We start from the raw sequence: 27759 nt of genomic DNA on the forward strand, positions 1-27759 counted from the left end.
AAACTCTCAATAACTGGAAGAGCAGGACCAGGGAGTCTTGTACAAAAGGGAGCTCAGTGAGATCTCACACTGCTGTGGGTGTGAGAGTCACGAGCGAAGGTTTCTACAGGTTCACACAGGCTCTACCTTTCTCCCCTCACACGATGAACATTAGAACAGTTTCAGACCATGGGAACACAAAGGCAGAGCATACTGAATTTATTAAAATTGCCACGTCTCCCCCAAATCCGCATACAAAATACAAAGCTAAACCATTATTTACATCCAGGCAGCTGCAATATCAAGCAATAACTTGAGCAATAGTTTTAAAAATAACTGCAGTGTACACAGATCAGATATTTCACAACACCAGGGTTGAAGTTAGCACTGCACCGCTATACTTAGTTCAGAAATATTACACTGTTCCAGATAAAATACTAATGCTTCTTTTAAAAACAGACAGCTCAGGAAGTGGTTTGCAGATTGACAAAACATGACACATTTTTCTTATGGACAGAGAATCACAGCAGGCTTAGACACAATGTCATAGTGACATTCAAAATATATCTGGTCCATTTATGCCAAAAATACATTCAGTGTAAGTTACAACTTATTGCACATTTCTAATAATCTGTAGAAATATATTGTACCTCAATGCTTATTCCCTGTACATTCATAAATATTGTTCTACCCGTGAGAGCAGGACATGGACATCTTTCCCTAGAAGCTCTGGGGGGACTAGGGTCCCTCAGCCTGGGGGGACAATCCCTGGAATCACAGACACACAGCTTGCACAGCCAGGGCCAGAGGAGGGGACATGTTTGGAGTGCTGCTGGGGGCACCCAGGTGCTGGCCCAGGGCTCTCCAGGGATACCCCAAGGACACCTAAAGGACAGCCCAAGGACATCCTCACAGAACCACAGCAGGGGGGTTGAGCCATAACCTTCATCAACACAAAAATGGGCTTGTGCCTCTCACCCACCTGTGGCACCCACCGTGGTCAGAGCCCTGCAGTGCCATCCCTGTCCCTGCCCTGTGACACTGTGCCCAGGCAGAACCCAAACACCTCCTTCCAGTGAGCCAGGGGGAGCTGGGGACAGCCTCAAGCCCACCCTTGGCACAGCAGCTTTGGGCAGACAGGGACTGAGAACTTGCCCTGCTCAAACTCCAGGCCCATTGTAGGGACTGGGAATATTTCTAAACTAATTTATTTATAATTTCTGAACCTAGTACCAAGCAAAGAAGTAACATAGCAGTGACTAAAATACTGTAGGGTTCTTCATATTGTCATGTGAGGGAATGAGCTTGATTAAGTGCAAATTATAAAACTAGGAGGTGCAAAGGAGATTACAGCCTGATTTTCTAAAGGAGTGTCTGGGGGTAGCAGTTCAAGTAACACACAAAAAAATTAGGTGCTACAGGAAACATTAATTAACTTTCCCTTTCAGTGCATAATCCCTACATTAAACTTCAGATTGTTATTAGAAGCAAATAATAAAATATTGGTAACTGCCTCCAGTTAGAAGCATCAATTAGGAGAGGCTGAATGTTGTGACAGGTTTTGAGCATCCTTGACCTTGAAAATTTTCATGAGTTTAGGAACTTATGCTTTAAGGAAGATTTCCAGGAACATTGTAACCTCTGAGGAAACCCAAGCCTCCCTAAACTGCACAGAAGTGTTTTGGCATAACTTCTGTGCTTAAATTAGAACAGGACAAACCCACGTGGAGGGGAAAGGCCACTTAAACAAGGGTTCTTTGGAGTTTTTCTAAAGGAGTGTAGAGTTTACAAACATTTCAGAGCTCAATACAACAACATGAGCCCCTTGGCTCAGTTATGTTCAACTCTAATTGATCAAAATGTACATTCACCTCTCAGCAACAAGAGAAAAGAAAACCAGTGCAAAAATACAGAGTTGGGTGAAAAGCCAGGGCAAACAGACCATAATGTCTGATGCCAAGAGATATGTCCAGGGAAAAGGTTAAAGTTTCCAGGGCTGGAGCTGTGACCTGTGTTTGGAGTAGCTGAGCCTGAGTATCCTCCACCCACACCTCCCAGCCAGGCATCACAAGAATCTTGTTCAAATTACCAGGCTGGTCAATAATTTTCAGAGACTCTAGGGGTAAAACTGGAAACTGAAATTCTTTCCCCATATTAAAAAAAAAATAAAGCTTTGATTCTTCCTTTTTAAGATAAGGATTTTTTTAAAGGTAAATATGTTCTTGTACATACAAGAACAGGTGCTGGATCTTAGGTTTGCAAATTTTTTGATAGTCAAGACAGCACCAGACTTTGGATCATGCAGTCTCCAAGATTACCCCTCAAACAGCCTCCAGAGTCATATCACTGAGCTCCACAGGGTGGTTCATGTGGCTGAAACACATGAGAACTGAATCACAGAACCCCAGAATGGTTTGGGCTGGAAGAGACCTTAAAGTCTGTCATGTTTTCCCTCCCTTCCCCTAGACCAGGCTGCTCCATCCAGTCTGTCATGAATCTCCAAGACAGCTTTGGTTACATCTGAGAAACCATGCTGGAGAAAAACGTGCCAGAGTTTAGGGAAACCTGATGCACTGCTGGAGTGCACAGCTGGAGTGCACAGCTGGAGTGCACAGCTGGGCTGCACTGCACACAAAGCCCTGCAGCACCAGCAGGGACTGAGCTCTGTGCTAGCAGGTAAACTGCATCAAAGCCTTTTCACGGGCCGTTAACAGCCACCAAGTGTCCACAGTGTCCTGCAGATGAGGAATCAGGGTGGAACCTGAGCAGCGGCACTGCTGACCACCGCACTCAGTGAAAGTTCAACACTTTCTTCCCCAAATAGTTCCAGTCAAGAGGTTTTGCCCCAAAGACTGATCTGACACACCGTGATCAGCCAGCAGCTGTCATGCACTGCAGGGGCCACATCAGATTTCTGCAACGCTTTGCTGTTCTGGAAACATCTTTGGGATTCACTTCCATGGGCCAGTTGGATTCTGAAACACTTAAAGAGCCATATGACTACGAAATGTATAATTTTGCCTATTAAAAATATTCCAACACTATATTCAAATATGTGAGCCACGGAGTGGCAAAAATTCACAAAATGCCAGAAAATAGTTGAATGTTCATTTTAATACAACAACTCACTTTGCTGGCTTGTGATATTATGGAAACCTGGTCAGAAATACTAATATTCATCACCAGCCTGGTGCTGTTACAGAATTCTGTAGGAAACCTCTGAACAGGCTGCATTGGCTTTTGTTAAGGTTTCCTCCTAATACATCAAAAGGCACTAAAAAATTCTGCCAGTGATTGGAAAGACATTGCTAAAAATAAATATTTTCTCAGTTTAGGTAGAATTTCTCCTCTTCCATTCCTTCACAGCTAACAGAAAAGTATTGCCTGTAATATTTTTCCCATTAACTGTTAAAAGGAAAAGTCCCTTGATTGGTCTGCTCAGTGAACAAAAGACAGTAAAACAACTCAAATTTTAACCATGATATTGTATGTGAAATTGGATAATAAAAATTAATGTCAATAGAGAGCTGACTCAAAGGTTTTGTTCACAGTTAGAGGAATTTCCATCTTTTCTAATTGCATGGTTAACTGTAAATATAGTAATTCAAAATGCATTTACTGACAACCCCTTTTCAGATCCCTGCTTAAAAAACAAACAAACAAACAACAGGTAAAAAAGCTGGGTTAATTTGGCCTTTTACTTGGTTTGAGGACTGAACATGAGGTTTCTCTCAACCCGGCTTTAACCAACACCAGACACTTCCAGGACTTTTGGGGCCTGACAAGGATGAAAAGAACAACAGCAAAAAGTATTTTCACACTGTCGTGATGCTTTAAGCTCCTTCCCGCAATTCACTGGTGTCTGATTTACTCAAAAAACCCAAAGCAAGTCACAGACTTGCTGTGCCAAACCCAAACTGCGAATCCCGAGCTGCCTCGTCCCACGGCCGAGCGCAGCGCTCGAGGTCGGGCGCCGCAGCACCGAACCACATCATCTGAGGTAGAGCAGAAACAAAAATACTGTACACGTGGAAAGACAGACAGCAGAACGCCTTCCCCCGTGGTCCTGCAGGGAGATCTCTCAGGCTTTGCAGTCCTCGGGCACGCAGAGCTGTGACATCGTCTTCTTGACGCGCAGCGCGGTGAGACGCGCGGCACCGCTGGCACACCAGCACTCGCGCATCACCCGGCCCAGCACCCGCAGGGCCTGCAGGGGACAGGAACGGGGTACAGACAGGAATGAACGGGGTACAGATAGGAATGAACGGGGTACAGATAGGAATGAACGGGGTACAGACACGAATGGAGTACAGACAGGGTCTGGGAAGAGGAATGGGGTACAGAGAGAGTGCAGGGGGACAAAACCAGCCAGGACACAAACAGGGTCTGGGGACGGGAACAGGGCACAAACAAGACCTGCAGGAGGATAAAACCAGCCAGGATACAATCACAGTGTCTGCAGCAGGACAGACAACAGCCAGGGACACAACCACCACCCCCTGCTTCCCGGTTTTAATATAGGGAGATAAAGTGCAGCTCTCTGAAACCGTGACACAACAGCAGCAGCATCATTTAATGTCCACCTTGGACAGCATTGAGCACTTGGTTCAAAGTGTTTACTCTACATTGATCTGAAGGAGAACTAGACACTTTTAAATTCAGAAGAAGCTGGGCATTGAGTGCCCTACCTCGCTGAAAAAAATCTGTCTTAATTTCAACTTGAAAATACAAATAACAAAATAAAACTAGGGAAAAAAACCCTACGAAATGAACTAGAAAATCACTTTTACCTCACAGCTTTGCCACTGGTTTGGAATACTTGGTCTGAGCTTCTGTTCACAGACAATCCTTCTCATATCTTCTATGGAAGGATCAGAAGGCACAAGGTCGTAGTAAGGCAGCTGGTATTCCTCAGTGATTCCTGGGGAAGGTTTATTGTGAGGTGCCCATGGCAGGGGGTGGAATAAGAAGAGCTCTAATGGCCCTCCCGGCCCAAACCGAGCAGGGACTGGATGAAAAGGCCAAAGGCTCACCTCCAACAGAGCACCTCCGGGCTATCTCCCAGTACACCAGCCCCAGGGAGTACATGTCTGCACGCTTGAAGGACTCAAAGATGTTCACGTTCATCGCGTCGTCCAGGATCTCGGGGGCCATGTACCTTTGGGGCACACAGGGTCAGTTTGCTGGGGCAGCTCCTACAAAAGGCCACGGCTGTGCTGCCCCGTGCCAGAGCCCTGCGAGCCCTCGTGGTGCTGGCAGCTGTGCCCTGCCCAGCCCAGAGCTCAGGGGGTGACCAGGGATGCCCCACATGGGGCAGAGAGCTCCATTCCACAGCAGGCTCTGCAACCTCCTCCTCACCCACCCCGCGGGGCTGCGGCACCCCTGCCCCGTGTCGGGGCACCGGGGACGTGGCTGGTGGAGGGAAGGGCTGTGAGGAGCGTCCCCAGGGAGATGCCTCACCCACCTCCTGGTGCCCACGCGGGGGTTCTGGGGAATGTCGATGGTGTTCAGCACCGAGTCGTGCTTCACCGCCAGCCCCAGGTCGGCGATGGCGCAGGTCTCGTTCCTCTTCACCAGGATGTTCTTGGACTTCAGATCCCGGTGTGCGATCGCTGGCTTCCCTGTTCACAGCAAGAGAAACCACCTCCAATTTTGATAACAACAGCGTGGATTTTAATATAATGACCAAGGATGTAAAAAACAGTTTTATTCACTTTTGTTACTGTACCCCATAGAAATATTGAAGCCTATTTTGAACCAAGTAAAGCTCTGCTAAATGTTGTCAACTTCAAAAGAAAGCTTTGAAGCCATTTTCATTTCAATATCTGTACTTTAGGAATAAAACACAAAAAGAGAAACTGGAAGTTCACCCTCTGAATTAATTTAGAAAATTGCAGAATCACTGAATGGTTTGGGTCAGAAAACTCTCTAAGCCCACCGAGTCCCACCATTCCTCAGCACTGACCCGTGTTCCCAAGTGCCACATCCACACAGCTTTTTGAGGAATGGGGACCCCACCACTGCCCAGGGCAACCTGTGCCAGGGCTGGAAAAACCTTCCCACTAAGAAATTTTTCCTAACTTTTCTTTCATTAGCGCTCACTCCCCTTCAGCAGAGCTGCTTCTATAGACATGTTTTTAAAGGCATGGATAAAGTGCAGACAATGGAAGTGGGAAGGGAATGTCCCTCTTCCCAGTCTGTACTGCAGCACTCACACTCACGCTGTTCCCCTGGTTTTTACAGTCTGGGAAACACTTCAGGATACCACATCACCCAAAAACATTGGTGATGAGTGAGAGCACTGAAGCTCCTTAAAGTACTTGAAGGAAAAGTGGGAGGGAAGCACTTGCCTTGCGTGCCAACAATCTCCATGTGCAGGTGGGCCAGGCCACTGGCCACGGACAGTGCCAGCCTGACCATGCCCTCCACTGTCACCGTGCCTCTGTTCAGGTAGTCAAAAAGGGAGCCCTGCTCGTGGTACTCAGAGACAAGCCAGAGCTGTGTCCACGTCCCATTATCTAGCCAGAGGAAGCAGGAGAATTAAAAATATGAGCTAGGGAGAGCCTTCCGTTCTTGGGGAATGCCAGCAAGCAAGTGTGCCAGTTGTGGCACCAGGAAGGAGCCCAGGGCAGCAGTTCAGGGTCTGGCTCAGAGGGGTGGGGGCAGTGAAAGCTGCTCTGAGACAGACTCAGCATTCAGTGAGTGTTGTCGTTTGGGCTGGGAAGAACCCTAAGACCACTGAGTCCAACCATCATCCCAGCACTGCCAAGGCCACCAGGCAGAATCACAGAATGATTTGGGTTGGAGAAGCTCCCTAAGGGGCCGGGACCGCACGCCGTGCTGCTCACCCTTGTTGTCAGCAGCAATGAAGCCCAGGATGTTCTCGTGCCTCAGCATGACTGTCTGGTAAATCTCTGCCTCCCGGAACCAGGAGCGCTCGTCTCTGGAGGAGAAGATTTTCACAGCTACATCCTCCCCGCACCATTTCCCACGCCAGACCTCGCCAAACCGTCCTTTCCCCACAATCTCCTGCAGGACAATGGTCCTCGCGATGGTTCTCTGCACCAGCAGGGGCAGGCCTAGGGAAAAAGAGAGACAGGTTCCTGTGACAAAGCTCAGCCAGGACCTTCAGACCCCAGCACTGACCCTTCCCAGTGAGCTGCACTCACGGCTTTGCTTTCCAAACCTACCAAAGGAAAATCCTCTCCCAACCAATCCTCTCCTCAAATCAGACTTTTTGATGTTACTTCCCAGTGTCTGTACATAGAAAAAAAACTTTTTTAAACCCCAGTAAAAGTTTTAAAATTTGGCCCAAACTACTCCATTTTGTTTGATACAGACTAGCTGTCCTACAGTCAATTAGTTGCTCTACTCCATCTGAAATTTTTGAAAATAAAAATAAATTATTATAGCAGCTCCATTGTGCTTTGCCAGCCACAAACCCTGCCTGGTTTGTTTTGATTCTGTGTTTGTTGGGGACTTTAAAAAAAGGAAATATTATTTTCTTTCTTTTTTTTATTTTTTTTTTTTTTTTTTTTTTTAAGTAACTGCAACCTTGACTTTGGCTGAAGTCAGAACAAGTCACCCTGGTGCATGGAGTTCTGGCTCTGCATAAGTGCAGCCCTGTTCCTGCTCAGGAATGGCTGGGAACAGTTAAAACCTTCAGCATAAATAAAGCCAAAGTCTATTCATTAGAGCTGTGAAAAAGCGTTAGGGAAAAACAATAACTTAATCCTCAGAGGTATGCAGCTTATGGAAATAAATTAAATTAGGCACCATTTGTACATTTTCCATTTACCAATAAAAGCAAGCATTGTTTACATACTCTTCAATAAAAGTTCTAGTTAGGGAAAGTTGGGCTATACATGCCGCTGGTCAAATGAGCTGGAATTTGTGATTCTCACCTCATTTTTAGGTTTCTTTGGTTTAACAAGTTGTCAATAGCAATGGAGGCATCACAGCAGGCAAGATATCAGAAATGGGAAAAATGTTAAAAAGATAAATGTTCTGCTTAAAATGAGAATTTGGAGGAACATTATTCTGCTCTGAAACACACAAAAAATATTCAAAAGCAGCATCCTGACCCACTCAGGTGAGTTTAGCACTTTTCATTATCAGCCGTGATGACGCTAGATTCTGATTCCTGAGCTCCCTTTTAACTCCCGCTGCAACAAAGAACTGAAATTGGGCAGTTTGAAGAAGAGTACCCAAAGCCCCGGTGCCACAGCGTGCAGCGGCACGAGTCCCACGTACCGGAGCCGGAGCCGGAGGTGGTCATGTCGTAGATGAGATCCTTCAGCGTCTTCCCGGAACCCACCAGGCTGCCCTCGCACAGGGGCTCCTCCACGTTGGGTGGCTTGGCCCCTCGGCGCCGCCGGCCCCGGGCCGTGCAGGCCACCAGCACCGCCAGCAGCACCGCCAGCACCGGCACCGTCACTGCCACCGCCAGCACCGCCGAGCGCCGCCCGGCCCGGCCCGCTGCCTCCGCCACTGCTGGGACACGCACGGGACAGCTGTGACACCGGCACACGGATGGACTGAAGGGTTACTGCCACTGCTGGGACACGCACGGGACAGCTGTGACACCGGCACACGGATGGACTGAAGGGTTACTGCCACTGCTGGGACACACACGGGACAGCTGTGACACCGGGACACGGATGGACTGAAGGGTTACTAGCACTGCTGGGACACGCACGGGACAGCTGTGACACCGGCACACGGATGGACTGAAGGGTTACTGCCACTGCTGGGACACACACGGGACAGCTGTGACACCGGGACACGGATGGACTGAAGGGTTACTGCCACTGCTGGGACACGCACGGGACAGCTGTGACACCGGCACACGGATGGACTGAAGGGTTACTGCCACGGCTGGGACACACACGGGACAGCTGTGACACCGGGACACGGATGGACTGAAGGGTTACTAGCACTGCTGGGACACACACGGGACAGCTGTGACACCGGCACACGGATGGACTGAAGGGTTACTGCCACTGCTGGGACACGCACGGGACAGCTGTGACACCGGCACACGGATGGACTGAAGGGTTACTGCCACTGCTGGGACACGCACGGGACAGCTGTGACACCGGGACACGGATGGACTGAAGGGTTACTGCCACTGCTGGGACACGCACGGGACAGCTGTGACACCGGCACACGGATGGACTGAAGGGTTACTAGCACTGCTGGGACACGCACGGGACAGCTGTGACACCGGGACACGGATGGACTGAAGGGTTACTAGCACTGCTGGGACACACACGGGACAGCTGTGACACCGGGACACGGATGGACTGAAGGGTTACTGCCACTGCTGGGACACACACGGGACAGCTGTGACACCGGCACACGGATGGACTGAAGGGTTACTGCCACTGCTGGGACACACACGGGACAGCTGTGACACCGGCACACGGATGGACTGAAGGGTTACTGCCACGGCTGGGACACACACGGGACAGCTGTGACACCGGGACACGGATGGACTGAAGGGTTACTGCCACTGCTGGGACACACACGGGACAGCTGTGACACCGGCACACGGATGGACTGAAGGGCTGCAGAGCAATCACACAGCCAGGGTCACACAATCACACAATCACAATCACACAGCCAGGGTCACACAATCACAATCACACAATCACAATATCACACAGCCAGGGTTACAAAATCACACAGTCACACAATCACAATCGCAATCACACTACCAGGGTCACACAATCACATAATCACACAACCACCAGGCTGGAAGAGACCTCCAAGATCATGGGGTCCAACCCATGCCCTGACACCTCAACTAACCCATGGCACTGAGTGCCACAGCCAGGCTTTTTAGAAACACATCCAATGATGGTGACTCCACCACCTCCCAGGGCAGACCATCCCAGAACTTTATCACTCATTCCATAAAAAACTTTTTCCTAACATCCAACCTATATCTCCCCTGGTGCAGCTTAAGGCTGTGTCCTCTGGTTCTGTCAGTGCTGCCTGGAGAAAGAGACCAACCCCACCTGAGCACAGGGACTTTCAGGGAGCTGCAGAGAGAGATAACGTCACCCCTGAGTCTCCTTTTCTCCACTCTATGCTTTCCCACAATTGTCCTGGAGACAGAACAGACTGCATTTCTGTAGGTGATGGAGCCTTTGTCCCACACACCTGTGCAGTAAGCCTGGTCTCAGTCCAGCATCCTGATAACCAACCAAGGAGTTTTATATCAAGAAGCTCTAGGTAGACACTGCTAAGGGATTCACTTGCACGTGAACACATGCGTGATTCCTTTAATGTCCCTAAAATTTGAAATTATTAAAAAAAAATCAACCAGCATTTTCCTCCCAAATAAAACAAACCTGAAATATGACCCTTAAAAAAGCCTCAACACTCAGAACCATGAGTACAAACGAGATCTCAGAGCTGCAGAAGATGTAAGAATCAGGATCTCCATCCCATGCCAGTTCACTCCTTCCCTTCAGGGGGAAGCTGGGCCACAAGCACATCATAACCTGGAGTTTGAGAGTGACCAAAGTGACGTGGAGTCTAAAAAGCAGCAGCAAATGGGCTCAGCACCCACTGCCACCTTCCTCCAGTCAATACCATGTGTCTGTTCACCAGCACACCTCCAACCCTCCTGAACACAAAGCTGGAACATTTTGTTCACAGGTTTTTCCTTTAATGACTTCAAGAGGCTGCTCCAGGGGTGACCTGGGAGGTTGTAAGAGGATTTGTGAGCAGGATTCCTGCTTGGAACTGCTGCCTGTTAACTGCTAGGATCTCCTAAACATTTTCCATCTGTTTCCACAGGGCTGAAGTTTCCCTGAAACAGGGATGGAATACAGCACAGAGATTCCCTACCCCAGGAGCTCCAGTGCCTCGCTGAACCAGCCCTGCCACCCCAGACTGTTCAGGGGATGTCGTGCAGGGAGCAGGACTGGGACTGGACAGCAGGACTGGGACTGGACAGCAGGACTGGGACTGACTCTGGTCAAGGCAGGACTGGCTCTGGGCAGGACAGGGCTGGCTCAGTGCTGGATGCAGGGACAGGCTCACAGCGGGCACAGAGCACAGGGCATGAGCTGTTCCCTGGTGGTTCTGCACTTCCCCCGTGCCATCCAAAGCAGCATCCTCCCTTGCAGAGCTTGTCAGACTCATTCCGGGTAGGAATGAGGTTCATTCATCCCCGGCAGGGGCTGGTGAAGACAAGCATGCAGGAGACGCTGACCACACCACGTCAGTTCTTCCCAATTGCTGAAAAACAACATAACATGAAAGTTAAAAAATACATTTTATTGTTCTTAGGCCACCGCAAACAGTAACAAAAGGAAATTCATCAGGAGGCTTTGAACAGCAAGAACTGAGCTGCTGGGAAGGCCTGGGCAGGGCGTGCTCACAGACTGGCCCCAGGCTCAGGGATGGAGCAGTGGTGATCCCTGCTGCCAGCAGGGACTGCATTCCCAGGAAAACCTGCCCTGGCAGCGTGGCCAGCAGCAGGGACTCCAGCAGGGACTGTGGGTGCTGCACATCCAACAGCAGCACCACTGCACCATTGTACAGTATTGTACATCAGCTCTGAGTGTTCTGCTCATTAGAAATAACCGAGAATAGAAGCTGAGACGTTGCCACGTGTGAACCAAAAGCAGCACATCTGGCAGTACTCAGCAGTTGCATAATGCAGTGCAGCTGTGGTCCAGCTTCTGTAAACAAAGCAGTACTTGCAGGCAGCAAAAAGAAGAAATTATTTTTTCCTCCCATAGACATAATTTGCCTTTGACACTGTAAAGCTTCCACTGCAAAGCTTCCAGAAGCCCTGAACTCTGTGTGTTCCCAGGCTACTCTGGAGGCAAAATTACATATTCTTTCCAATGTAGTAAGAAAATCTATTACAATCTATTAAGGGGGAGGCTCTAGTCAGCTCTACAGAATATCTTAAAACCATTTCAAAAATACAGTTTGGGCTAGAGCCTAAAATTAAGTTTCTCCAGCTTCCACTGTGACTACAGACCATTCACCACGGTGGCGGGGAGGCAGAGATCACAAACTCTATCTCCAAGATCTCAAATATTGCCCAAAAATCCCGTGAGACACAAATCTACGGCTGGGAAAATCTAGGTCTGATTACCAACTACTCAAGCCAGCCTGCTGGATGCTGGGAGCACGGTGGTGAGTTCTGCAGAGAGAAAAAGAATCAGGGATATACGAGGGGGGATTCCTCATGGGGAGGTCCCTCGAGGCAGCAGCACTCAGGTGTTTTCTGCAGCCCTACTGTGACAGGAGTTCATCTCATGTCACCTACTGGGGCAGAAAGTATCCCAGTTAAACCAGCAGAAACCTGGAAAGGAATCCAGGGTGACACAGTAAAAAACCAAATGCTGCAAATTCATCCTGCCCTCTGACATTTTCACCTGCTAATGCAATATGCCACAACAAAATCCCTGCCCACAAGAAAGGATATAAAAGCAGAGATCCAGGTTTAATCTGTCTTTAAAGCTTTTCAGACACTGTAAAAAAAAAAAACCAAACCCAGCCAAAACAAAATAAAACCAACCAACCAAACAAAATCTCAAAGAAAAGGCAGCTGCTGTCACCCAGGGCCCCAGCCCAGAGCCCTGCCTGGGGCTGGCATTGCCATCTGTAGCTGTGCCATGGGAGTTCAGGCACCACAGCACACCCTACTCCCTGCCCTCTGAGATCCCCACCCTGCAGCTCTTCTCATCCTCTCCAGGCACTCTTTTACCACATAAACCTTTATTACTTACACTCACAGAGTCCCATAGTGATTTGGATTGGGAGGGACCTTAAAACTTGGCTGGATCCAAGTCTCTGCCATGGGCAGGGACATTTTTCATTAGTCCAAGTTGCTCCCAGCCCCATCCAGCCTTTGAGCTGGAGCAGAGCAGCTCCATGGAGAGCAGCTGAAGGGTGGGTTTGTGTCCCAGAAGGACACAAAGCTCCTGCCTCATCTAGCAGGGATGGGCACCATGCTGGCCCTTCTTGGGTTTTCTCCTCCTCCAGGAGAGTCACTCCTATTTAAAGGCAAACTTTTCATCCCTCATGCTCCACTTTTAAACTAGAATTTGCTTAATGGAGATAGACAGGTCAGCAGGTAAGTGGGTAGATAAATATTAAACATATACACATAAATAAACATATATATATATATACACACAAAGGTACATGTATACAAGGAGATTTATATAGAAAATAGAGATAGAAAGACAAATAGAGAGACAGAAATAGAGAGACAGATAGACAGATAGATAGACAGAAAATAGATATAGATAGATACAGATAATAGAGATAACACACAAAAGACCCTCCCCCAGGCGTCTGTGTCAAGTGCCACCTGTCACATGTCTGAGACAAGGGACTGACCCTGGAGCTGTCCCCACTTCCTGACAACATGAACTGTGTGAGGAAGGGCTGTCAGAAAAGGCCAGCACAGAAACCTCATTGGCACTGCTACAGCTCCAACTGACATGACTTCCCCTGAATCTTTAGAGCAAAAGGCTCAGGGTAAGAATTCAGTCTATTTTTTTACATATTGAAATACGAAACTAGAGGTTTTGCAAGTCCCAGTTCAAGTGCTGGAACAGCAGATGTGCCTCCACCACTCCTCTAGAAATAGCAGCTTTCTTCCCAACTTGGAAAAACCACCATAGCACTTTATATTTCTAGAGCATGACCACAATTTGTGTGGCCCTTCTGTGGTCAGCTGAAAGAAAATAACATGTCCTAGGGTGACTTGATGATTCTTGTATCCCCAGTTGTCTGTGGGGATATAAGCATAATATAAATTATCCTTAGCACCAATTAAATAATCCTTATTCCTGTCCCACAGCACAGGTGAGGTTGGGTACCAGGGTTCAGCGGGAGGTGACAGTGCCCAGGGCAGCTCCCCCAGCAACAGCCTTTCAAATTCCATTAAGAACTACATAATAGCATCTTCAGTTCAGGTTAAGATTTTAAATTGTGTATTAATTTTCATCTTTCTTACCTGTAACATATCTCAGTGTTGTAGGTATATAAAAAGGTGTTATCTGATGGAACAGTATATTTTACACCTTTTTTAAAAAAGCCTGGAATAAACACAAATCTTGGAAAGAAGAACAAAAACCCCTAAACCAATATTATGCTAAAAATAATATAAATGTTTATTTTTAGAAAGCACCAAATCAACTTCAGTGCAAAACTTTGAGTCTGGCAGACTCACACACTGCACCACCAGCTGGGTAATACACAGGGCTCCTGAGAATGCCAACATTTTTCCTCCTTCTCCTTGGGACCAGGAACGTCACAGCCTCTGATCCCTGCTGATCAAGGCTGGGTGACACCGATGTGACACCACAGACCAGCTGCCTCCCAGGCTGCTCACATCAACCACGGCCACCCAGGGCTCAGATGCTGCAGCTGCATCAGCCACAGAGGTCCCTGGCATCACCTTGGGGTCCTGCACCCTCCTGCCCCGGAGCAGAGCCTGTGCTTGCAGGACTGGAATTGGGATTCCTTGAGAAATGCAAGAAATCCCCTCTCCTGCAAGCCGAGCTGCAGTTTGCATTTTGCTGTGCGTAACAAGCTGGGACAGAGCGTGCTGTGTTCGCAGCCAGGCTCTAAAGCCCCCACGGGCAGGTGCCCTGCCCTGCCCTGCCGTGCCCGGTGTCCCAGCCCTGCCCTGCCTTGTCTTGCCCTGCCCTGCCTTGCCCTGCCCGGTACCCCAGCCCCAGGGCTGCCCCACTGGCCAGGCTGGCACTCACCGAGCGGCAGGCGCAGAGTGATGTTGTTGCAGAAGTCGGTGTAGCAGCACTCGGTCTTGGTGACGTTCTTGGAGCTGTGGCAGAAGACCTGGGCGTGGAGCTCGGGCAGGGACACGCAGGACTTGACCACCTCCTCACGCCCGTTGGTCAGCATGACCGAGGCCCAGCAGGCGCCCTCCGTCTGGCACGTGAAGTTGGTGTGCTCACAGAGCTGGCACACGCACCGCAGGCCTGCGAACAGGGACGGCCGTGGGGACGCGGCCCCGGCACGGCGCAGCCCCAGGACACCGTGCCAGCCGGCTGCCCACGGGCACCCGTGTGAGCTCTGGCACAGGGTGCTGGTGAACGGGGTCCTGGGCTGCAGGAGAACACCGGACATCCCCAGCAGCACAGGTCCCCAGCGCTCACACGTCACAACCTTTTAAACCCTGGTCCCAGGGGATTCTATAGTTGTCATCTGTCTTTTGCGGCAGAGAAGATCGGCCACCCCAAAGAGCAGCTCCCCTGAAAGCTGGCTCCCAAAACCCTGGCATCCCTTGCCCGCAGCAGCACCACCCCAGCTGTGCCAGATCTGACTGGGTGACAGCACCCCAGGACAGACACGGGCAGAAGGACAGACTCCTCCTCCCCACGGCTCCTGAGACCACATCATTGTCCAACCCTTTCTGGGTCAGCTCCAGTTCTGCAACGCTGAGCCCTTCTCTGCTCAGGATAGTCATTTCAACCATAAATCTTCCTGCTTCTTTTGGAATTGTGGGGGAGAGGGGCTTGCTTTTATTTAAGGATAAGAGAGAGTAGAAAAGTAAAACATGGGTTAGTGGTGGTGTTGTCAGAGCTGAGCTTGATGATCTTGGATGGTTTTTTCCAGCCTAAACCATTCCCTGGTGCTGCAATCTCAGAGTCCCCAGAGGAGCACAGAAATGCTGACAGACATCAGCAAGAATCTGATTTCTGTTTCTGTGACACTCTTTGCTTCTCTTACAACAATCTCCATCCTGTGCCACTCTTCTCAAATAACAGCTGGTGCTGTTTATGTCCAGCTCAGGCCCACAACAAACCTCCTTGGCACGGTGTGTTTGTCCTGGGTGTGCCAGGAGCTGCTGCCTCGGCTCTCCCTCGGCACAGGAGCAAGCACCATCCATCACACACAGCACATCACACAAATCTCTCCTTAGAGGCATTACCCTGCTCCTAGAACTGCTGCCAGGAGCAAGACTCATCAGACCCAAATAAATTAGAGACCTAGCAGAAGGAAAACAAGACGTATCATCACCAAAACTGCAAAATAAAAGCATTATTGAGGAAATGAGTCCAAGACTGTTGCAAGTGTCTTCAGGGCTTTAGACACGTCATTACAGTGCTGTTCTCCCTTTCTCACAGTCTAAAAATAAAATGGAAAATTATCTTTATTACATCATCTGCAGTGGATAACTGACAGATTTATCCATACTCTGTATTTGCAGATTATTTGGGAGCAGAGTTGATCAGAACTGTCCCTGCACATCCTGAGCAGCTCAGGGGGCCCCTCTGAGCCCCACAAAAATGGGACAAGCTGGGGATGGTTGAGGAGCTCTGTACCCTCACCCTGACCACACTGACACAGCCATTGCCAGAATGACAAGGGCTCTGCACCACCAAATCCTGCCCTCACACAGGGCGAAACAATGGAAACTGTAGCTGAATCTATTCAGAGACAAGATCAGAGTAGGAGTTTTGGGAAAGGCAAGACACTTTCCTCACAGAAGACTTTCACAGACCGTTTTTAAACATAATTCCACAAAAGCAGAAGCCTCAGGTTCCTCAGACCCCTGTCTGTGCTGCTGGCTGACTTCTCATGTGGGAAAAGTGATGCAAGTCGCAAACCAGATGTAAATCCCTGACCCTGTTTTCAGGAGTGTCTGTGTCCATCCAGAGCCCTTTGTTACCAGAGCACAAAGAGGGTCGGATTCAACCATGAAAACACAGGTGTCTGAGCTGCTCCAGCTGCCTCAGCCCTTGTGGAATCAGGAGAGGAGCCTGGGCCCTTCTGAACATGCCCCTGGGAAGATCCAGGCTTTTCCCACTCCCATCCCACTGAGCAGGGCAGGTGACAAAGCTGGTGTCACATCCCTGTTGTGCCTCACACAGAGCTCCTCACAGAGCCCTGTGCAACCCAAGGAGCCTGTGTCCCCAGCCCTACTGCCATCCTCAGGGACACAGCACTCACCAGAGTTTGTGCTTTACCTGTTCTGCTCCATCAGGAAAGCCCCAGCTATTCATGACCTCTCCTTCCACCGGAGAGAATTGTCCAGGTCAGCTCCATAACCATCTACAACCACTGGAAATGTATCCCAAGTTCCACATTACACATCTGGATCATTTCTGCTCTAATTTGCCTCAGCTGCTGTCCCAGAGGAGCCAGCAAGGCATTCCCCTCAGCTTACAGACCAGAGGGGTAACAGCACAGTGGTGGAAGATCTTCCTCTCCCCATCCAGGCCAGCACCACCTTGGAACTGCTCCCCCTCACAAAGAGCCATTTGACATCACCAGAGAAGAGGAAGAATTTGTAACTATTGACTGAAATTCTGCAGTCCCTGTACGCAGCAAGAAATGTCTCCTCCCTCCCCGAACCCATTCCTGAGGTCAGTCCTGGCAAGGCCATTGGTGATGCACTGTCTCAGGACTGCAAAAGTTTGGATTCCACCACCCTGGAGACCAGGGAATGAAATAAAGTGATGGCCAAAGAGTTAAAGGATCAAACAGGGAGGAAGAAAATGTGCTCCCAAACTTTCAAAATAAGGCACTCTTTAAATCTGGTAGTGAACATTACTCCCTTATTTACTTGAGCACAAAAATTCCCTTAAAACATTCCATTCTCTGGTTGAGAAATTAGGAGAAAGTGAACAAGTGAAATGCCATGGCTGCAGAGAGTTAGCCAGGCATCCAAACCTGGCCCCCAACAGTCCCAGCTCTCTGAGCATGAAACTCTCCAGCAGTCACTCACAAATGTGCCCTGACCCTCCGAGGAGAGGGAGAGGGAGAGGGAGAGGGAGAGGGAGAGGGAGAGGGAGAGGGAGAGGGAGAGGAGCTCCCTCCAGCAGGGACAGCAGTCACACACACCCCCTGAAGGACACAATCCCCTCCCAGGGGCAGCTGGCACTCACAGCACCCAACCAACAGCAGCAAGAACCAAGAGCCAGCCCAGGGGCAGGGGAGATGTACACACAAGGAAAGCAGCTTTTGGATACGATTTGGAGCAAATGTTTCCTGGGTCTGGCATTTTTAACACCTACATGTTTTTCAATTTTTCCTGCTGTTATTGCAATAGGAGCTAGGACTACACTCCAGATTCTTGGATGAGTCCCACCATGAATCAAGGGCAGGAAGACTTGGTCTTCAGAGAATAAAATAATCTGCCTGATTTACCTAAAAAGTGACATTTCCTGCCTTTTAGTTCTCAGTGCAACTGCCAGAAAACACGCAGGACAGACAGACATGCCATGCAATGAGGTTACGAAGCAGGAGGAGCAGCGCCAGCACCTGATTCCCAACAAAGCAGACCAAGGTGATTTTGTGTGCTTCCACCCCTCCACCAGCAAGTGTCAGCATCAAGTACAGGAATCACGAGATAACAAGGAACAAGGGTGATACTGCATGGGAACAAGAGATGGAAGAACGGAGTTTAAACACCAGCTTCATCGAGAGAGCAAATAATTTAAACACATGCATAGACAGTGCAACTTCAAAAGTTAAATGGAAGGAATTTAACAGTTAACACAAGACCAGTGGCACCACAGGGTTAACAGAATTGGGCTAAAAACTCTGGGGAACAAAGCCCTCTTATGAACCACACAAGGTGCTACATTTCAGCACAGACGTTTTACTACACAGATTAATTAATCTTCCACTAAGTCACAATCCATCACCACTCACCACAGTTAGCAGTAGAGCATTTCAAAATTAAATTGGAAAGCCAAGATCTAAGCATCCTAGTGGGAGGAAAAGCTGAATATTCAAAACGTTTCCATCTTCGATAATTCTGTACAGTCATTGTCTCTTGTGCCCTTCTAGATAACACTTCCCTTTTTTTTTTTCCAGAAAACAGGTCCAGGGTTCCCATGACTGTGGGCCCTCCACACTGCCTGGATCCCCTGCCTCAGGCACATAGCCCAGTACCAGGACACAGCTGCCCCTGGGCCACCTCTATCCCTGGGGAAGGGACTTTTCCACACCTCAGGACACACACCTGGACCTGGCTGACTGGACTCATAAGGGTCCCAGGTGACAAAAGTGTCACTGTGGGACAAAGGGATTCAAAGAAGATCTTAAAAATTACAGACTGGCTGTTTGCCATTGCCCAGCCCCTTGCTGGTAACGGAGCCAGGACAAAAGCCTGAGGACAAACAAGAAGGTACCAGTGAAGGTGGGTGTGGGTCTGGCACAGTCCCCTGCTCTCCAGCTGCACAATTGCTGGGACCTGACCGGGGCAAAGAAACTCTGCTGCCATCAGGCAGAGCCACCCTGATCCCCACCGGGGCCAGCCTGTTTCTGTGGCAGCAGCTGAGGTGTGAGGCACAGAGAAGCAGCAGCTGCACCGAGCCAGGCTGTGGCACAGGAGCAGGGCTGGAGTGCTCTGGGCAGCAGCACATGGCTCACAGGGACTGCTGAAGGTAGGAGGAGGACTTGACTTCAGAGCATTGCAAAACAATTTCACCACGGAATCACAGAATTGTTTGGATGGGAAAAGCCCCCAGAGACTGAGTCCAACGTTCCTCCATCACTGCCCAGGCCACTACTAGCCCAAGTGCCCGAGTGCCACATGCACATGGCTGTCAGGTCCCTCCAGGGGTGGGGACTCCATCACTGTCCCGTGCTGAGGCACCCAAAGCCAGAGGAGAGCATCATCACACACAAGAACCAGCAGCCTCAGCTGCGCCCGAGCAGGGACCAGCACACTCATCCCCACTGGGAACAGAGGGCTGTGCCTCCCTGGGGAGTGCTGGGCAGCTCCTCAGCTCATGGTTACAGCACAAGCAGGGGACACCAGGAGAAGATGCAGCTCTGACATGCCACGTGGGATCAGATGCTGTCACCCACCTCTAAACAGAATTTTGAGCAACGAGAGGTCTTAAAAGAAAACAAATCTGCTTTTTGAACTATTATGAAAAATATGGAGAAGTTTCCCTCCTGGAGAGGGCTCTGAAAAAAAAAATACTTGAAGTAAAAGCTCCCTATATAAATATACTGTAAAAAAGGGCTGATACCAAACAGGACAAAAGCTAGAAGGTTGTAAAAAGGAGAGGAAAAACATATATTCTAGAATTGAGGAAAATGTCTTTGAATGAGAGACATCACAGAGTTCCAGAGTTTTGATTTCTTAAATAAATATGTGTGGAGTGATTTTATAAACATTTGCAAATATCATCATTTTGGAAGGAGGATACTGGATGCTCAAAATTCCCATTTTGGAAAAGCTCAGCATCCAAGGCAAAACTGAGCTGGCAAGAGCTGAGTCCAGGCATTGAAGTTAATACTGACAGGGCAGGGAAAGGGCTACAACACCCAGGGAAATTACTTTTGTTGAAATAAGCTGCCAAAGGACATTTTTAGGTTCAAACAGGTGAGGTATCCTTGGGAAGGTTGTACTTTATGGGACACGAGTGACACAGCAGAACAGCGTGAGGGCAGGGATTTTGTGGAATACAGCACATGCACAGAGCTGAAGAAGAACCTGCTCGTCCCAGCACAGGGCGGCAGGTACAAACTCCATGGAAAATATCCTGGAGATAACTAAGGGTGACAGCACTGATCCCCTGCTAGTCTGGAATTGCTTGCATAAGAGAGTCCCCGGCACTGAACGCTCCTAAAGTCACAAGTGAGCAGTTTGACAAGGAATTTTCCATCCAGACAGTGACGCTGACCATCCCCTCTATTGCCACACATCTGCCCGGTCTGTGCACATCTGGTCTGTGCACAGCCCCAAGCCTGAGCCGGGCTCTGGAGCAGGGTGAGGAGAAGAGGACCCTTCTCTGCACCTTTGGGGAGCAAAGCGATGCAAGACTTCTGTGCACAGAACAATCAAAGCCAAGGCGATTCCTCGGCTCTGGATGCTCTCCAGAGGGAAGGAAGTGATGACGGCCACGGCGCTGGCAGTGCCCCGGTTTAACTCGGGACCCCGGGAGGAGAAGGGGCTGCACGGGGCTGCCGGTCCATGGGGTTCACTCCCAAACCTGGGTAACAGAACTCTAGAGGAACAAGGAGAAGAGCTCTTAGGGAGCAGGTTTTACACCCTGTGGAGGTACCAGCCATTACCAGATGCGCAGCACGACACAGAAGTATTTCTCAGCCCACAGCTGAGCTTGGTCCCTCCTCCCTGCCCGAAGGCAGGGATTCTGTCAGCACGGTCCTTCCCCGCGCCTAGGGCTGTGACCTCCTCTCTCTGCTAAGTCCCCGTGAGCATCCCACAAGGAAACCGCTCTGGTGAAAACATGGACAGAAAGCTAAACCCCAGGAAACCTAATAGAAAAACTGAAAATTATTCTGTGGTACGCTGCCTTGCTTACCGCTGGTTTGCAGAGTGCTGCTGGAGAGCGGGGGTTTAGGTTTTAAAGGGACGATTGAGGGGAGGGAGCATCTCCCGGCACCTGCCGCGTGAGAAAGGAACCTGTGTGGAAGGAGCCGCCCGCCTGCGATGAGGCACGGGCACCGCACGGCAGCGCCAGGTCCTCTCACCGGCACCGACGTCGCTCCTGCTGAGCGCCTGCCCCAGGGCAGCTCCCCAGCCGGAGCCCCCGGGCTGGATCCGCCCGGGGTGGCGTGGGAAGCCCCAGGGTCAGAGATTCCCGCTCCGGTAAATCCCCGCTGACCCAGTTCTGGGGACGCGCGGCCGGCATTAAAGGAAGGCACCGAGAGCCCGAACCCCCCGAACGGCGACGGGATGGACAAGCGGGGTTCAGCGCAGCGTGACGACGATCGCGCACCCCGGCTCCGGTGCCGCTCCCGGAGCTCCCGGTGCCGCTCCCGGTGCCGCCGTACCTGCGCAGAGGGACACGGCTGTGCCCAGCAGCGGCAGCGCCGCCCGCAGCGCGGAGCCGGGCGCGCCCCGCATGGTCCCGGGCCGGTGCCGCTCCCCGCTCCCCGCTCCCGGTGCCGTTCCCGGGCCGGTGCCGCTCCCGGTGCCGTTCGCCCGCTCCCGGTGACCGTTCACCGGGCCGGGCTCTGCTCCCCCCGGTGCCGCTCTCCGGCCCCGCCGCCCGCGGCTTTAGCGGTGCGGGGAGGGGCCCGGCCCGGCCCCGCCCGGACCCCCGCCCTGCTCTGCCCCCGCTCCGCGGACCGAGGGCTCGGGCTCGGCTCTGCCGCCCCCCGGACGGGCAGCGGGGCTCGCCGGGCGGGGTCCGGGGCGGTCCCGGGCGCTGGGAGCGGACACGGACGGCGAGGGTCGCGCCGAGTCCCCGGCCCCGCTCAGCGGCCCGGGCTCCGCAACGCAGTCCCGGGGCCCTCGGGGCTTCTGCCTGCAGGAATGCGCACAACCTGCCTGGGAAAAGGACGATTTTTCATCCTGGGAGGTTTTGCCAAATCCCCGTCGGTGCCTTTTGGCATCTGCCCCGGGACTTCTCCATCAGGCTGCACCGAATCACCCACGAGCAGCAACGTGCTGAACAGTTTGCAGCGCTTCTGAAATATCTTGGATGGGCTTAAACTCAAAGAGATTTAGATTAGATATTAGGAGGAAAAGCACTGGCACAGATGCCCAGAGCAGCTGTGGCTGCTCCATCCTTGGCAGTGTCCAAAGCCAGGCTGGACAGAGGGGTTTGGAGCATCCTGGGATAGTGGGAAGTGTCCCTGCCCATGGCAGGGGGTGGCACTGAATGAATTTTAAGGTCCCTGTCAACCCAAACCATTCTGGGGTTCTGAGATTACACCTTCACAAGCAAAAATCATCTGACTAAACTCTTTTTGCAAGAAAACAAATTGCCCTCCACCATGGTACAGACACAGCAGAGAGGAAACCCGAGCAGACTGGGATCAAGCGGCTGTCAAACAGCACCAAAAAAGGCTGCTCTTGTACTTCATTCACTTTTAAAGTTTCATTTAAACAGATCCCGGGAAGACACTCTGGACTTCCATGTCATCTCGTCCTCAATTTATTGTGATGGGAATTGCAACATCTTAGTGCAGTGAAGTCCTACATGACATTCTCACAGCAATCTCTAATGTTCTCTTGCACTGAAACACAGCAGAGTATTGCACACCTTACTGTTTGGGAAATACTGCGGAGGGATTAGAAAATACCTGCCAGGATCTAATAAAATATAGGAAGGTTTGGGTGTCAGAGCAATAAAACAATAGAGGAAGAATTGCTGCTGTTTCCTTTCTGAGAGCCTGGAGCCGGTGGCTGCTCCCTGCCCACGGCTCTCTCCCTGTCCCTGCACCTGCTCAGCCATCCATTACTTGCCAAGTACCTGTTAAGCCACATATTACTTTCCTGGAGATCCCAGCTGGCTCTGGGAACACCAAGAGAGAACATTGGATCCTCAGCAGCACCCAGGCACTGCTCACCCTGCTGTCAGATCAGCATTGGTCCTGGCAGATCTGTTTGCTTCCACTCCTCCCCAAGTCTTACAGACAATTCACTTTATTTGCTCAGTGCTACTAGAAAATGTAAATGTAACTCACTCAGACTTTGTTTTTGTTCACAGCATGGAATTATTCTGGTTTCCATGTAAAGGAAGACATAAAAATAGGAATTATGTAATTAGCTTCTCTTCATTTTAAGACAGAAAATGTATAGAATGTATACATTTTACAGAAGTGATGAAAAGAGTATCTCCTGCACTTGTAAAGAAGGGCAATCAAAGGTTTTAGAAAATAAAATATATATTTACTCACGGACATAAAGGTTTGGGTCCTGGATATCCATCATCACTGAGCCTTCACCTTCTGCCTGAACTTCCTCAACCTTTGACACAACACCAGCAGAAGCCAAAAGAAAAACAGGACAAGGGATGGGAGGGAAAAAAACCCCACCACGCTTTGAGGCTGTTGCGAGACAAATGTGCTCCCCAGTTTAGCTCCTTGCATGCCTTGGCTCACAGGGGGACAGAAACAGTTTGTTCTGGGGATTTAAGAGTCTTTGGGAATAGGTAACACCAGAGAAACTTTTGTCAACTGGAAGCACTTACAGAGTTGGCCAAAAACCAAGAATTTTGTTTTGTAATTTGTTTTGCTCCACATCAGGAGAAAACCAAGATCTACTGAAATTTTGTGCAAGAAAAAGCAAAAGGAATCCACAAACACCCCAGCATAGACAGCAGGTCAGCAGTTCCCTCTCTCCTTGCCTACATCAGTGTCCTGGTTACAGAGGGGCCTTGCACTCCCTTAGTCCCACTCTGCTCATCCAGAAATGCCATAAAAACATAAAAAAATTCCCATCAGAATGATACATTCCAGCAGAACCATTATATGGTTGACTGTGGCAATTAGAACAAGAGGTGAAAAATTCCCGAACTGCTTCAAAAACATTTTAATAATTCTTTAGTCACCCCCTCCCCAGAGGCTTCTTCCTATGGCTCTGAACTTGAATAATACACACGAGCCCATAAATCCACTGAGAAGGACACATGACACTGAGCCTTTTTGATGAGGAGGGTAGTAGTGGAACTGCTTGGAGTATTTGTGCATCAGGCATAAGAAGTGTCCAAAGAGGGAGCACTAGTGCAGTCAAAAAATTAGTTCATCATGGAATGGGCTGGGTTGGAAGGGACCTTAAAGCCCACTCAGTGCCAGCCCTGCCATGGGCAGGGACATCTCCCACTGTCCCAGGCTGCTCCGAGCTCTGTCCAGCCTGGCCTGGGACACTTCCAGGGATCCAGGGGCATTCTTTCTACCTAAGCCCAACCCACCAAATTTCCTATGGGAAGTTTCCAGTGGCTCAGTTTGGAACCATCTCCCAGCAGAGTGAGAGGAGATTTGCCAGAAACAGCAACAGGGAAACTAAACCAGCCTCTGGTGATGGCTGGAATGGCCAAAGGCACCAAGTCAGAATAAGGGGGAGGGCCAGAGACCTTTTCCTAAAGGTTTAATGTAAATTCAAGATCCTCATAAAACAGAGCAAAAGACACTGAGAACATGGAAATGCGTCAAGTTTCTCATGCAAATGTTTTTTACAAGTGCTCGCAGAGGAGATGCAATTCCTCGTCCTCTCACTTCAGCAGACAATTAGAAACAGCAAAATACTTTTTTTTTATTCACTGGTGTCAGTGTCCTTTCTCGAAGTGAAGAGGGGCTGTCATGGGTTTCAGATTCCCCCAGAACCTCATCACAAGAGACATGTCAGAGTAAATGTGCCCCAGGTGGGAGCGGGCTCTCAGGGTGAGCTGCATCACAAGCCAGTGGCCTCTGACCATGGCATCGATCCTGGCCCAAGGCTCACGGCCAGGGCTGGACCCTGGGCAGGGACAGCTCTGCCCGAGCTCCACAGCCTCCCTCAGCTCATGGCCAGCACCAGCTGCCCTTGGCTCCCTGCACTGCCAGTCCTGCCTGCAGGAAACCAACCAGCACAACTGCAGGCACCAAAAGTGGGATCGCATTGTAAGGCTCCAGGTTTTCCAGAATGTTCCGAGAATGAAAAGAGATCTATGCCATGAATGTGAAATATTTATGAAACTTGAGAAAAGGATTTTTGGGTGGTGAAAATCAGAGAAAACTGCTGCAGAGTCACACAGGGGAGGAGACTGGGGCGATGCAAAGTTCTTGACTCCAGCTGGCAGCACACTAAGGGTGTCATCATCTTTTAAGATCCAAAGCTGACTGCAAGTTTCAATGTCTTTAACCAAAATATCCCTGGCCTTGCTAGGTACGATTTCTTTCTGGAACAGTTTTTCACGGCTGACATATGGCTTATCTCTGAGCTTGAACAGAAGAAGAACAATACACAGGGATGGGAGGAAGGTATGTGTGACCTTTTTCATGCCATGAAAGCCACCAAAAAACACCCAAAGAAACCCTTTGAAAAATAAAATCTCTCCGTGATACCCACGGGAAGAAGAAAAATCCTGCCACGGGCAAGGGCACCTTCCACTGTTCCAGGCTGCTCCAAGCCTCATTGAACCTGAGCTTGGGTACTTCCAGGGATGGGGCAGCTTCAGCCTCTCTGGGCAACAGAGAAATTCAAACACAAATCTGCATTTCCTGTACCCCTCAAAACCTGACACACCTCTGGTTCCATCCACTCTTCCCCCTGTAACTGCTGGGGTCTGTCCCCAGCAGCAGGACAAATGAATCCCACAGGCAGTGCTGCTCATTAGAGATGTTTTTCCACCCAGGGCCTCCTCTGAGCAGGTTCTGATCCCCGGCGAGGCAGCGCTCGAGCAGCTCTGTCCTGGCTGGCACAGTGAAAACCTGCCAGACACATGAATAATTCAGCTCCAGAGAGGGAACTGCCTGTGCCATCGCCATAGTAATAAACGCTGCGACGCCCTTACTGCAGCAGATTAAATATAACAATTCCAAATCTCTTTAGAAGATTAGATTTCTGTGGAGGTACTGAGGAACACCGATTAATGAAGGTGCTGGAACCTTCATGGTGCTGGAACCTTCATGGTGCTGGAACCTAGCATGGGAGGCTGGGGTGTTCCCTTCACATGGAACTCCCCCACTGCCCAAGCCCTGACACCTCCAGGGAAAGGCAGCAACAAAGGTTCTCCTGTGACTGTCCAGACACGTGGAGACGAGGTTAAATCACACAAGCCACAGACAATGCTCCCGTGGCTGTCACTGAGTTTTCTCTTTTCTGCTCCCAGGCTGCCACACTCCAGCTCCCAAGAGGGAGCCTAGCTCTTCCCACTGGCTTTGGGCAGCACAGACCTGACTGCCCTCAGCAGTAATTGTACACTAGGACAGCACGGCGCTGAATGACTTCTGCCAAGTCAAGGGATGAGAACTTGCTAAGAAATAACTCCCAATGGTTGCTTTCCTCTTCAGTTTTTTGACTCACATTTGCCAAATAGAGACCCAAGTCCCGCACACACACTTGCTAACACTTCAAACAGTTCAGTCAATGCCTGGATCAAAAGTACCTCAGTAGCAGGGGGTGAAAGTGAAATTTAAAATAAACCCTGGATGGTTCGCTGTGCAGAAGGCAGTCCTGCGAGCAGCAGCACTGACCTTGGCCAGCACCCCCAGGAGTGCCCAGGACTCTGCACTGACAGACTCTGTTACCCTGCCAGCAGCTTTTCTGGATAATCTTCTTTACCTAACACAGGATAGAGAGCATTACTGGGGTGTTCCTATGGGTTGTGGTTATCCTTTAGTCCATTATCCCCTGTGTGTCCAAAGTAGGGAATGGAGCTGGGAAGGGGCTGGAGCCGCAGGAGGGGCTGAGGAAGCAGGAAAGGAGCTCAGCCTGGAGAAAAGGAGGCTCGGGGGGGACCTTGTGGCTCTGCACAATCCCCTGACAGCGGGGCAGAGAGAGAACTGTGGTGTTCTTGCCGCAGCCCCAGCACAGCTGACAGCCAGCATCCAGCCCCGGGGCTGGAAAATCCGAAGGGACCACAGTGGAGCCCCGAGCTGCTCTAGAACACAGCACTTTGCAGAGGATGCTACAGTGCAAAGAGCTGGAGCAGGTATTTAACAGGACCGTCTTCCTGATGCCCAGTAAGATGCTGTGACTCAGTATGGCAGTGTTTGAGGGACACAGCCCAGCTCCCATCAGCACAGAGCTGTCACTAACCCTCAGCACAACAGATTGTCTCTGTCCCCCAAGCCCTGCACTGGAAAACACTGGAGAGGTGAAAACTCAACCAAAACCCTGACCATACACTCCAGCTCACACTGCACACTGGACTTCCACCTCTGCCCCTGGCCCTCTGTCTGGGCTGGGGCACTGGGACACAGCCAAGTCATGTCTGAGGAGAGCCCAGCACCTCCCTGCTGCCCCTCTGGAGCCTCAGCGTCGGTGGGGCAGGAGCAGCCACTGGGAACAGCCCAAGGTCCCCAAGGGGACACCTGACCGCTGAACACAATTAAAACACTGCGACGTTTGAC

General features: G+C 50.3%; 1 protein-coding gene across 5 annotated transcripts; it reads right to left on the bottom strand.

Annotated features, from left to right (window-relative positions):
* Positions 1-4060: 4060 nt before the first annotated feature.
* ACVR1C (activin A receptor type 1C) lies at positions 4061-14904 on the bottom strand. 5 transcript variants are annotated; one of them, XM_062498622.1, is made up of 9 exons: positions 14736-14904; positions 10961-11005; positions 8233-8415; positions 6828-7058; positions 6330-6497; positions 5444-5600; positions 5013-5137; positions 4770-4900; positions 4061-4186 (listed from the first exon to the last, which is right to left on the bottom strand). In XM_062498622.1, the coding sequence occupies exons 1-9, from the start codon at positions 14887-14889 to the stop codon at positions 4061-4063; spliced, it is 1320 nt and encodes a 439-aa protein (XP_062354606.1). In that variant the 5' UTR covers positions 14890-14904. The 5 variants fall into 5 exon arrangements, with proteins under 5 accessions (XP_062354606.1, XP_062354608.1, XP_062354607.1 ...); XM_062498624.1 differs by lacking the exon at positions 10961-11005 and having other exon boundaries at positions 8233-8469; XM_062498623.1 differs by lacking the exon at positions 10961-11005 and having other exon boundaries at positions 8233-8472.
* Between the last annotated feature and the right edge of the window lie 12855 nt (positions 14905-27759).

The sequence above is a fragment of the Cinclus cinclus genome, chromosome 9 (genome assembly GCF_963662255.1).
Source record: "Cinclus cinclus chromosome 9, bCinCin1.1, whole genome shotgun sequence".
NCBI classification, from domain to species: Eukaryota; Metazoa; Chordata; class Aves; order Passeriformes; family Cinclidae; genus Cinclus; species Cinclus cinclus.

Coding starts and splice junctions, on each gene's coding strand:
- ACVR1C (XM_062498623.1), bottom strand. CDS start 14,889: ATGCTGACCAACGGGCGTGAGGAGGTGGTCAAGTCCTGCGTGTCCCTG. Junction 5,601..6,329: donor GGAGATTGTTGGCACGCAAG/GCAAGTGCTTCC, acceptor TGCTGTGAACAG/GGAAGCCAGCGATCGCACAC. Junction 5,138..5,443: donor CCCCGCGTGGGCACCAGGAG/GTGGGTGAGGCA, acceptor TGTGCCCCAAAG/GTACATGGCCCCCGAGATCC.